Here is a 12,096-nt window from a genome sequence, read left to right as displayed (position 1 = left end):
TACTTACCTTTGCATTGCTCGTTGGCTTTTCTGTCTGTCCTCCCCCTTTTATAAAGCAAGGAGCATTGCAAGAAAGTTTTAAAATAATCTTTCTGCTGAGCATAAGTTCAATACAATACCAATTTTAGTACACTACAGAATGTCTGATCTTTTTAGATAAATACAAATTGGAAGAAGAGCCTATTATTAACTTTAAATCAGTGGGGCAGCCTGTTATTTTTGACGTAATTCAGGATAATGGACATGACTTGAGGTATGTTTCTTTGTAGATGACTTTTACAAGATTGCTGTGATTATTGGGTGCCTCCACCTCTGAAGAGCACAAACTCTGACATTCTTTAGAGGCCTGATCTTTAGGGAATAGATGTGCAGTCACTGATGAACATCACAAGCCTTTAAGGGCTGCCAACTTGGGTGTTAACATGACAGCACTGAAAATCTCTAGTAACTTATAAAACCCTATGCTTGTGTTTGAAAAAAAAATATTTTTTCTAAAATAAATGGTAACAGCCATCAGTTGTAGCATCCTCAAATTTTATTCTGCATTCCAGGCACCCAGTGCATTTCTTTATCACTGATTACTGAGTCTGAATGAATTAAAACCATCTCTCATTGATTGTGTATGATTCACGAGCAGTACTTTCTATTAGCAATAAATTCTAATTGTTAATACTCCAATGACATGTCACTTTTACATTGATTTTGGCTTAATTACATTAGAAATTACCACCATCAAAGCCATCTGCCTGTGGCAAAAGCCAACTGGAATAATCTGGAAGAAAAAACTCAGCATATTCAGTGTTTTGGCAGGTGACAATACCTGCTTCATGTTATATGTCTAGAACTTTTGCCTTTGTATAGCCAGTAGCCTGAGTGTAACACAAGTAGCAGATTCTCTTTAATACCATATACCTTTTTAGTGGACAATCATGTCCCAATATCCATCAGCTGGAGTGAGAAGTCTTCAGTGTCCAACTGTACTAAAGTAATCTATGGCAAAAGCATTCTCGTTATGTTTTTGACAGTCAAGCCAGCTGCAAAAGATAGACATTACTCCAGTAAATATCATGTCTTTTAGTTAATAAGGAAATCAGTGTCATTAATAGAAAAGTTTTCAATCCAATTAATTCATCAAAATCAAACATAATCCTCAGCGTCTTTTACAATGTTCCTTCAATTACGTATTGATGAAGAAAATCCTTCATGCTATTTATGGATTGCACTGTTATCTCTGATTAGACAGTCACTTATTCAAATGCTGTCATTTTCCCTTCCTTAGACAAGTATGGTATCTGTTGAAGGCCTGGCAAAACTCGTAGATCCCTCTCAATTGACGGATGAGTTTGAAGGATCCTTGGATTACAACCACGATGAATGGATAGAGTTGCGCGTCTCCCTGGAAGAGTTTTTCAACAGCGCCATCCATTTATTATCAAGGCTGGAGGATCTCCAGGAAATGTTGGCTAGGAAGGAGTTTCCAGTTGATGTTGAGGGCTCAAGAAGGCTGATTGATGAGCACACGCAGCTTAAGAAAAAAGTGATTAAAGCTCCTGTGGAAGAACTGGATCGTGAGGGTCAGAGGTTATTACAATGCATAAGATGCAGTGATGGTTTTTCTGGTAGGAACTGCATTCCTGGAAGTGCAGATTTTCAAAGTCTTGTGCCAAAGATCACCAGCCTTTTAGACAAGCTGCACTCTACCCGGCAACACTTGCATCAGATGTGGCATGTCCGCAAGTTGAAACTGGACCAGTGCTTTCAACTCCGGCTTTTTGAGCAAGATGCTGAGAAGGTAAGGAATAAATTGCTCCTTTCATACTTTAACCAAGACTTTATTGCAAGGACACTGTGACCATTTTTTCTAAAATTAGTAATCTGAGGTATCATCACAGGTGCAAATCTCATGTTGCCAACAGATGTACTTTATGTTACTCATAAACCAAATTCACTGAACTCATTCTTGGATGTAGCAGGCATAATGATTTCCAAAAATAACTTGTCTGTGTCAGTTTTGATGAAAGTTAATCTGCTTTTTTGTGTCACAATGGGTACATTTGGTAGACATTAGCACAAGAATCAGGCTTTTTTTTTCAAGTTCCTTTTACTAAGCTTATGAATATATTTATCTACATGTCACAGCACCTAAAGAAGAATGATTTTAGGGTTTGATTCGCTATGATTATTGTTTGCACTTCTTGTGAGTCTATGGGAAGTTTGTAGTTTAAATCCTCCTAATTGTTATCTCAAACAACATTTTCAGTTTCCCTTTCCTGGGAAATCAGAACCGGATTTGCAACTGGTAAAATCTTTAGCAATGGCTTTTTACTAAGGACATGGCCACTTAGCTCCCACAGCATGAGATCTGAGACAGTGTTTAGGTTAAACATATAAACAGACCAAGAGAAAGCATTCTGAGAAGACAGTAGCATGCAAAACTCAGTGTGGCTATTTTGCATTAAAAAGCACATCAGGATGGCATTTGAATTCATGCCTGACACTGATCGGTGGCCAAGATTCCTGTTCACCAGCCCAAGACCTTATTTGAGAAATATTTAACATTAAATTATTCCATAGAGATTGCATTGCAACTTCATATGTCTTAGTTGTCTGTAATGTAGCGTATCAGCCTGAAAAGCACATGGCATGTCTCAAAATGAAATACAGTGCACAAAAGTATTTAGAGCAGCAGAAGCCCGGGTAAGTAACAGGGCTTTAGGAAGCTGTAGTTCCACAGGTGTGCGGTACCGCTGCGGAGTTACATCCCCATTCCCTGCCTCTTCAGAAGACACTAATTCAGGAACCTGTAATAGATAGAGAAATGCCCAGCACATAAAGCATAGAAGCTTATCATGCTTGTTCAAAAGAGTGGCTAAAACCCAACCATAGCTCCCTAACCAGATCTCATACACAACACTCCCTACACATTTCAGTAATATACAATAAAGCAGGCTTCTTATTACTTCTAGTATTCATCTGCTGTTTGCCTCTGGAAGCATATGCAGGTCTGATTGGAGTGAATTTATTTTAGAAAACCATATTGGGCTAGAGTCTTGGCAATCTCAGTTTCTCAACGCAGAAGTGCTTGACATCTTGTTAGGTGGTTTCGTGAGAAGTCTTTGCTGCACATTTAAAATTCTAGGCCACAGAAGTAGGGTATTCTCAGTGGAAGGTACTGAGCTTTCGGACTCATGTTTATCTAGTCTGTGTATCCATCAAAAGCACCAGCCTCTGAATCTTCTCCCCCTAATGTATGATCCAGTTGTTTCACTAACGTGTCTGCCCGGACCCAGGAGGGAATAGCAGAAGAAATACAGACGTCATCTGCAGGGGCATCTCACTGAAGATGATTTTTTTTAATCAACTGCAAATTAATATTATTTTTAAAACATCAAGGAGAAGCACATTGCTGAAACAAATGTAATCATCAGTGGTGCAGAGCGAGACACAGGACATTGGTTTTCAATGCATATTCTAGATATCTCTAGGGGATGCTAGGACAGAAAAGATTCCATCATTGTATAATCAATCCTCCTATTGGGAAAACCTTGAATTCAGATGAGTCCCTCTAAAACAAGAGTCACAGCAGCATCACTCAAGAAGGAGCAGAGTTTTTCTTCCAAATGCTACAATTTCTTCTTCTCCCTTTTCCTTGAGTATCACATGCTGTAAGGAGATCACTCACTGCTGTCCTTCCCAGTGGTGGCTGTATTTCAGTCAGTGCTTCAGTTTGGATTTTCAGTTTCTTTGGCATTATTCAGGTGGCTACTGCTTAGTAACGTAAATTTTCACTTTTATTTATGATTATTATTTGCTAATGTTATTAGAAAATTATTATTATTTAGCAAATTATTATCAATCTTATAAGCTGGAAGGCTGCCATATAAAGAAAGCATCTCAGATGTTCTTATTACCAAGTTCCATTCCGTAGTGCTAAAGGAAGTCTCCAGTATATTTTCCTTTCTGTCTCCTGAACAGGCATAAAAGGATGGTGTGATACAAGTCTGAGAATTATGAGAGCTGGGTTCTTTGCATGTGTTAAGTGAGGTTGTTAAGTGTAAGGTTCAGGCAAGTCAGCAGATCAATGAAACTTTTGAGGTGAAGGAAGAAGCAGTGAGAATGTGGTTTGTGCCTTTTTAACGCTGGCTGTCTCGAGCAATTCCTGATTGACAGAACTGGCATTTTGATCTTCTCGGTATCTCTTATTCATCTGCCTCACATTAACTAAACACACTGCCTTGCTTTGGCTTCTCTGAGGAGCTCTGCTTGTCTTTCCTTGATTACTACATTTTCCGAAAGAATAGAAAATGTTTTAGTTGTTTATAACCTCAAATCAGTAGTTTTAATATTTTCAGTTTGTGAGTCCCTAAAATTCTTCCAGGGAAGGTTGCAGACCCTTTTACTTCACATTTCACATGTGTAGTCTGATGTAAAATATTGATGTGCTTATTTTCCTTAGCTGCCTTTTGCAGATCTCTTTGAAGTAGTCTGACCATCTCAGACTGGAAAGTACTTGTCTCATAAAATGTTCAGAGCTAAATCCAGTCTGAGCGCTGTCTCCACTGTATAAATAGCCACCACAGTGTGTCTGTGTATTGAATTTTAAAGTTTCCTGGTACCTCCATTTGCTCAGTTGAACTCTACCCTCTACAATTAGGTATGGTAGCAGAGCCAGGATGGTCTTCATCTCCTGGGGAGAGGCACAGCTCTTTCCATATAACCTGGGTATGTCGTTTAGTGCTAATCAAATGACAGCTCTAATACCCTGTGAAAGCTCAAACTCCAACATAAAGTTCTGAGTATAAATAAGGTTTTAGGGCCTTTTAAAATATCTCTGTATACTCATTGGGTAATATTTTAGGAAACCTGTTCTAATAAGGAGAAAATGGACAAGGACTTTCCATTTTTTGGACACCTCTGATTTTAAAAACTTCAGATGTCCTCATTGCCTGAAAAGTTCTTAAAGATGGGATAGGAAAAAAAAAAGGGGGACACAAGATGGAAAAACACACAGTATTTTAAGGTAGGTTGATTTTTTTAACCTCTTGGTATTAAAATACCCCAGATGTTCAAATCAATTCACTTATTTTCCTTCCTATACATCCCCTCTATTGGAATATTTATAAATGATAGCTACTGCCTGGACACATGAATTATTCAAATTACAGGTATTACAACTTACAGAAGGTCTGTACAGTTGTGTGCTGAGCGACTCATATTATTGGCAAAATAAAAGGAGGGGGTGGTAGTCACACCCTGGGCTTCTCCCACTCAAATCAGTGGGAGAGAGCAGAGCTGTCTGTGGAAAAACTTTTTCTCCAAATCAGGCCTTCGGGGTTTTATTTTCCGGTGCTGGGGCCAAGGGAGAGGAAGAGTGGGGCTATCCCATAGGCACAAGCAGCTCAGTGAGATTGGATCCCCAGATGGAGACTGGAAGTTCCTTGAAGCCCAAGTGAGCCGGCAGGTCAGCCATGTGGGGAGCTTTGGCAGAGTGGCGTGAGGAAGTTCTCCTGCTGTGCAGCACTGACTGTAATGATCTGCTGATAAAGAACACATTTCAGCCATTGGTGTAGCCCTGACCCTCGCTGCTCAACAAATCCATTCTTCACCAACAATATATACATACGTATGTACATATATATATATATAATTTTGAGCCTAGAACTGAGGCTTCACTGTTTTTTTACTGGGTAACAGGGAAAATATTTTTAGCCATCAATAACATGAAAAAAATGTAGTCCAGTCTAAATTGAATGTTGTTTAAAACAGAAAACCCACAATCAGCAGAGATCCAACTATTAGAACTATCTGAGAAATGTTAATTGGTTAGTTGAAATGTGGACAGGGAGAAGAATTCAGGCAAGAGTCCACATGTTTTGCACTTGAAAAAATACCAAAAAAGACAAAAAATTATCCTTACACTCTGCACTTTCCAGCTCTTCTGGAAATCATTTGTAACTGGCACCCAACTTGACTTTTGTAGGAATTTCCCCATCATTCTGGGTTGGTTCCATATCAGTTTTACTACCCTGGCATGTATGTGAATGAAAAACAGCTATCATGATGTAGTCAATGTCCATATTAAGTATAAACAATATAGTCATCAGCTGGACTGAACCAAGGATCTCTACTGTAAACTTGTAACACCAGAGCAAAGAAAGAGCAGGCTGCTGTAAAATCAGCCTTTAATGGGAGGCAGAGGAGACTTTGCATGTTCTCTGTGTCCTTACCTCCCCTTCTCCTTCCTGACTTCCTACAGAGTCTACTACACAAAGGAAAACTCCAAAAGATGGCAATGGTAGTTAGAAAATGCCATGAGAGAATTTCACTGGAAGTTTGCGGTGGGAGAAACATTCTATTTGGATAGGGCCAGCTTGGTAGAAAGTTTAGTGGCAAACCACAGGCCACATCTCGTCTTCAAGGAGCAGTGAAGTAGTGGGCTTGCAGTCCAAACCATCTGTCTCATCCATACTAAAGCTTCTGTTTGAAAAACACAGCTCTGCCTGTGATTTTTCCGTGCGGAGCAGGCTATGGGAAGCTGTGTTGGCAGCTGGGGGCTGCTCTGTGTGTGGCTGCAGCAAAGTTCATATGATAGAAGACAAGTTGGGGAGGTAGGGGGTGTAAAGATAATGGTTGAGGGAGAATAGGGTGGAATAACAGTGGCAATAATTCTCCTGTATCCCACTCCCTGTGTAGGTGTGGGCAGTGAGACCATATCACCAAGTAGCACACACTGCATCCCTCCCCTCTCACACACAGCACTGCTTCAGGCCTCTTCCTTGCTCTGGTCTCCTTAAATAAGGGAATGGATGTGTTATTCTCCTGGATATACGCTGTTAGACTCTGCTTCCATTTAGTGAGATAAATAATGGGGCATTCGGTTTCTGAAGGAGGAAAATCACAGATACACCAGCTGTACTAGACTCCTGTCCAGTATCCTATTCCCATTCTGTATGAAAGTATTGGGAAGACCCTTACTGCTTTTCAGCAGAAGCACAATATTCCCATTAACACTTATTCTGCAGTGCCAGATGAAATTTAGGAGTTGTCTAGGATCTAACATAACACCACATGGAGTTAGTCTAGAAAAATAGAGAGAAGCTCTAGTTCCACAGCAAAGTTAATGGGAGAGAAGATAATCCAGAAAGTATATTGTCTGAATATTTGAACCAGACTCACACCGTTACTGAAGTATTAATACCTGCCAAAGGTATACGTTCCTCAGAAGGAAGGAATGCTCTGCAAGCTGCTCTTTGTCTAAAAAGATGCAGGATAATATTGATGGAATAATTGAATACAAAATTTAGAAATTTACCCAGTGGTTTAGAGGGAAAAAAGATGATTTTAAGAAAGAAAAATTCATGCCTTGCTGTTTGAGAGAAAGGAAACTATCAGTACATTTGTGATTGTATAATACATATCCACTTTAAGTGTTTCATACATTACTTCCCTTTATACTGCACTTAAAAATTCTGATGCTGTATGTTCTGTAATAAAATGCATTACAAATCTGATGATATGATCCTTCTTGCTAATAGGAGGCAGTTTATTTTATTACAGTCCATTAAGTAGAGCAATTGTAGCTGCTCCTTTAGTCAAGTGATACTGTGTGGAGAAGCATTTCCTAGAAATGGGTATTAGCTGACTTTCTGGAAAGGCAGCATAAGAAAGATTAAAAAGCTCAGCAACATCTTCACTTCCTTCTTTATTTCCCATCACCTCTACATTTTCTTCTTCTAGCAGTGTCAAAAGACCCTGGAAGTGATACATAAGCAGATGATAGAGTTTTGCCGTTTACAACATGTCATATTAACCCTTATGGATTTGTGCAATGACAAGAGGCATTGCACCTGGGACAGACTCCTCTGAGATAAAATTCACTTAGTGAAGGATCATTTCCCCTCTCTTATTTCACTGCTGGAAGCATTCTCTTTCTTTGATCTGTTCTACGTGCCATATATGCAATTGCCTCTGAGATTTCATGTGAAATGTTGGCTTGGAAATTACCATAAGGTGTGTGTGTCCCAGGGAATGAGACTGGAAAACCAGTGAGGAAAGTACTGAGAAGCTGACGGTGGGAGCTGTCATATGTGAAATGAATACAAAGCGATTCAGTTCTGGGGAGGTGGGAAATTACGACTGGGGAGGAGGCGGGAAGCATATTAAGAGGGGAAAGAACCAGAATCAGGATTAATAACAAGAGCATGTCCTTAGTGTCTTGCACCAAGGAGAAGTATATATGCCCCCTGTGCTGTTTCGCTGCAAAAGGATTTGTTACTGTATGAATGGTATTTAACAGTTAACAGTAATAATCATACAGGCATAATAAGCATGGATTAGACATGGATTTTTGCATAGGATTTAGATTTCATTTAAGTTACATGAATACCGCATTGGCTTACAGAACTCAGCATGTCCTGGATTTTTCATCCAAGTACTTACACTATGGATATCACAACAGCACAGTAAGTGAGCATCACAGTAAGGAGCTTTCCTGGAGATTTTGAACATGGGGGGTGTCTTTAGACCTGAGGTAAGCTCCATAAGACTTCCACAATTAAAGGAGTCAATAAGCTTAGTGTCTTCTGCAGAGACATTTGACTGAGGGTCTAAGTGAGGCTCACTTAAGCGTGTTACTTTTCATCCTTAGCCTATTCCAAATGCCTGTGCACACAAAGAAGGACACAGGCTTTGGGGTACAGATACTGACTGGGAAAGGCACTCAACTGGGATCTGTGTATGTGTGAAATGCATGTGTTGTGCAGAGAGCTTCATAAGAAGAGTGACCAAGAATTTACTGCTAAGCATAAATGATTTCCCTTGCACCTAGTCCCAGAAAACAGAGTTCTTAGAGATCACAAGGGCTCAATTTGTTATTGGTACCTTGCCTTCTTAGCCCAAAGCAGCTGCTTCTCTCTTCATCAGGTGAAACAACTCAATTTCAAGCTAGTTTTAGCTGCAACCCCTGACCAGATTGTGTGTTGATGCTTGAGGTCTCCTGGAGGTGTCTGCTAAAATGACAGGGCCTGTAAAGCAGAGTGAATCTCAACTTCTGTTAAAATCAGTGAAAGACTCATGGTCTCTGGGGGAGTTCCCACTGACAAGTATTCCCTGAGCCAGGGCTGCTAGAGCCCAGCAGCCAAGAGCTGTGCAGCCACCATCTCTAGCTACCGTCTCTGCCTCCAGCCTTACAGATGGCAGGGTTACTGGCAGCTTTGCCACCCACTTACAAAAATGGGACCTTTTTTCCAGCTGTTTGTGCTGGTCCTCCTCCCCTTTCCCCCCAGCCAGGTATTCCGGTTATGTTAGTACACATTGGCAACATTACGGGCAGCCTGGTTTGCCAGGGCTTGCAATAGTCCTAATGTAGGAGAAACAGGCTTTGTAAATGTTCCTGACACAATTGGTTCTTATTTTAAGCTATGGAAGAAATATACAGATCTCTACATTCATGGATCTGAAATAGACATTGCTCAAGAGCAACATTTAGTCAAAGTACTTTTAAGTTGCTTTAGCATGTTTTTCTCTGTCTTTTCTCATGCATATGGACTCTTGCACAGAGAGAGCACATAGTGTCTGTTCTCTCCTGAATCCCTGTTTCCATTTCTGGCATCTACTCTCTCATACTGCCAGTGAAAAACGCTTTCTTTTATAATCTGAAGTTTCCCTTGGCATATGGTGCCTTTTTTGGTATAGAGATTCTCACTAGATGACTGTTCTTCCCCATTAATAAAATCAGACTTGGGATGCCAATTCTGAGAAGGAAATTCAGCTGTCAGTCTAAATAAGTGGCCATGTGAACAGAAGATCGTCGTCTTGTGCCATCCTGTGTTCTTAAGCCCACGCTGAAACTACAACGACAACAGAAAGGATGAGCCCCATGTTCAACGTGAAGTGTTTGATCTGACACAGAATTTCTAATACCAGGCAGAATGCAGAAAATGGATGCAGATTGATTCCTAAGTCATTGAAGTGGCAGACAGCATCTTACAATATCAGATCTTAAAATGTTAGTAATTTTATAGATGATATGGGAAGGAGGCTTAAATTGAGACTGAGCTGGGTGCATAAACAATAGTTAAGTGCATGTTTGTGTGGCACCTAGCACAGTATTGGCTGTTTCCAACAAAGAAATACAGATTTGCAGTTGGAAAATGCTCTTGGAGATGTAAGGGTATGGAAACATTCCTACTGAATACTGGTATGTATCCATACACGGCTTGGGTTGCTTTAGTATAATATTGGGAATATTCTGCTTCACTTAAGGTGTTTTGTGTAAGACCTTTCTAATAGCATCAATCAAGGACAAAGGACCAACACAGGAAATTCATATCAAAGGGAGAAACTGTATATCCATTCTTAAAAATCTGTGTATTTCCCCAAATAAACCTATGCCAGCTCTAATCACTTTTATTTAATTACTTCACACATCTCAGAACAAAGGAGGCTCTAATAAAACAGGTGAAAATTGAAAGCAAGTGGCAATAACTCTATTGTAACAGCAGTTTTTCATTAATTTTCAAATGTGTTCTCTGTCTTTTTTTTTTATTTCAAAATAATTGAATTCTTGCTACTGAGTATTGTTTCTGCTTTGTCTTGAAGCACATCAGTGCTTTCTGTCTTGAGTAAGCTGCTATGAGGTGTTCTGATGCAGCTGAATAAACAGTATAATGTTCTGAATGCATCTTTACCGATTTTTTTCCTGAAGCTTAGTAGTAGCAAAACAGGACTTAGGCTCACGAATTCCCCAAATTACTGTGTTTACCTGGTCTCAGACTGATTTTTTTCCTTTTTTTTTTTTTTTTTTAAACAAACAAAAGAATAAAGTTTGCCTAGAAGTAGAAAAAATGTTATAACAAGGGGTGGTTTAGTGCACAGAGTGTGTGTTGACAGTTCCTTGTGATGCTGTGAGCGTAGATGTCATGCGATAAAGAGATTTCAGAGTGGGATCAGCACATTCCACTTAGGAAGGCTCTGAGAGTGGCAGCTAAACTGTGTCAAATCTACAATCCCCCTCACCTAGTCATGGACATGAAAGAATTATTGCAGAACTGTGGAGTAAATCCTCTTCAGCATCTATAGGGAAAAATTACTTGCAAAAACCTTCATCTTTAACAGGAAGATGAATCCTGCAGGAATGTGTATGCCGGGACTTGCAGTCTTTGCAGGCTGTAGCTCTGAATTAAAGATGCAACCAGCTGACATCTGCTCTGTTTAATATGAAGTAGGCTTCTGACAGGTTGCTAATGCCATCCCCAATTTGTTGCCCCCAATCTAAAGTGAAGAGTTGTCAGAGTGGGAAGTAATCATGGGGGGCTCTGTGGGAGCTGTTCATTACTTTGACCACTGCTGGTCACACTTAATAAGATCCTGTTCTTGGTATCTGTAGGAAAAAAACAGATTTTTGCAAGACCAGGAGATCATTATAGAAGTTTTTAACTTCCCTCAAAACACAAACAGAGCTCATTTCTGCTAATTGGATTGTAAAATCAAAATGTCTTCATTATTAGTGATGTTCCAAAGGAGCTTGCAGCTTTTTCATGGTGTCAAGCTCGTATCCTGCTACCTTCTTATTTATCAGTCAAGGCCACGGGGGGTTCTTCCCCTGCATGTGAATAGCTTTTCTGCCTTTCCATCCACCAGTAGAAAGTCTGGGGACAAATCTAATAACAACAGGGCAAATTCACAAGTACATTCCAACTGCTTTGTGCTGCTCCTACAACCGAAAGCAGCTACAAACTCAGTTTTGCCATCTGGTTTGAGGAAGTGTGGGATTGCCTGGCCTGCTGAGCAGAGCAGTACAGGGAACTGGATAAATATATATCAGAAATCCTCTTCCTAGTGAATGTTATTCTAGTGGTGAATGCCACCTGCCCTTGTTGCAACCATCGTTTCTTTCCCTGTGGAGGATGGGGCAAGACTCCTTTTGGAGCCTACCATTGGCATTTCTGTTTCTGCAGCGAATCTGTTGATGGCTTGACAGCTCTGAGGGTACAAACTTCCTCCTGTAACGCTTCCGTGACTGGAGCTCAGACTCTACAAGCAAAGCATATAAGAATCTTCTGAAGGTATTCGTGGTGCTGATTTTTCACATGTAGG

At 40.1% G+C, this 12,096-nt stretch overlaps 1 protein-coding gene across 14 annotated transcripts in view; it reads left to right on the top strand.

The window, feature by feature from the left end:
• Positions 1-12,096, top strand: part of KALRN (kalirin, RhoGEF kinase) — a 546,132-nt gene that overhangs the window by 209,276 nt on the left and 324,760 nt on the right. For all 14 annotated transcript variants that reach the window (XM_014939313.1, XM_014939255.1, XM_014939245.1 and 11 more), the window contains exon 5: positions 1,280-1,792. In XM_014939313.1, the coding sequence (XP_014794799.1) occupies positions 1,280-1,792 (513 nt within the window). The remainder of the gene's footprint in view (positions 1-1,279; positions 1,793-12,096) is intronic.

This window comes from Calidris pugnax, unplaced genomic scaffold (genome assembly GCF_001431845.1).
Source record: "Calidris pugnax isolate Ruff unplaced genomic scaffold, ASM143184v1 scaffold21, whole genome shotgun sequence".
Taxonomy (NCBI): Eukaryota; Metazoa; Chordata; class Aves; order Charadriiformes; family Scolopacidae; genus Calidris; species Calidris pugnax.
The sequence above is the reverse complement of the archived record's forward strand: the minus strand, read 5'-3'. Positions and strand labels throughout refer to the sequence as shown.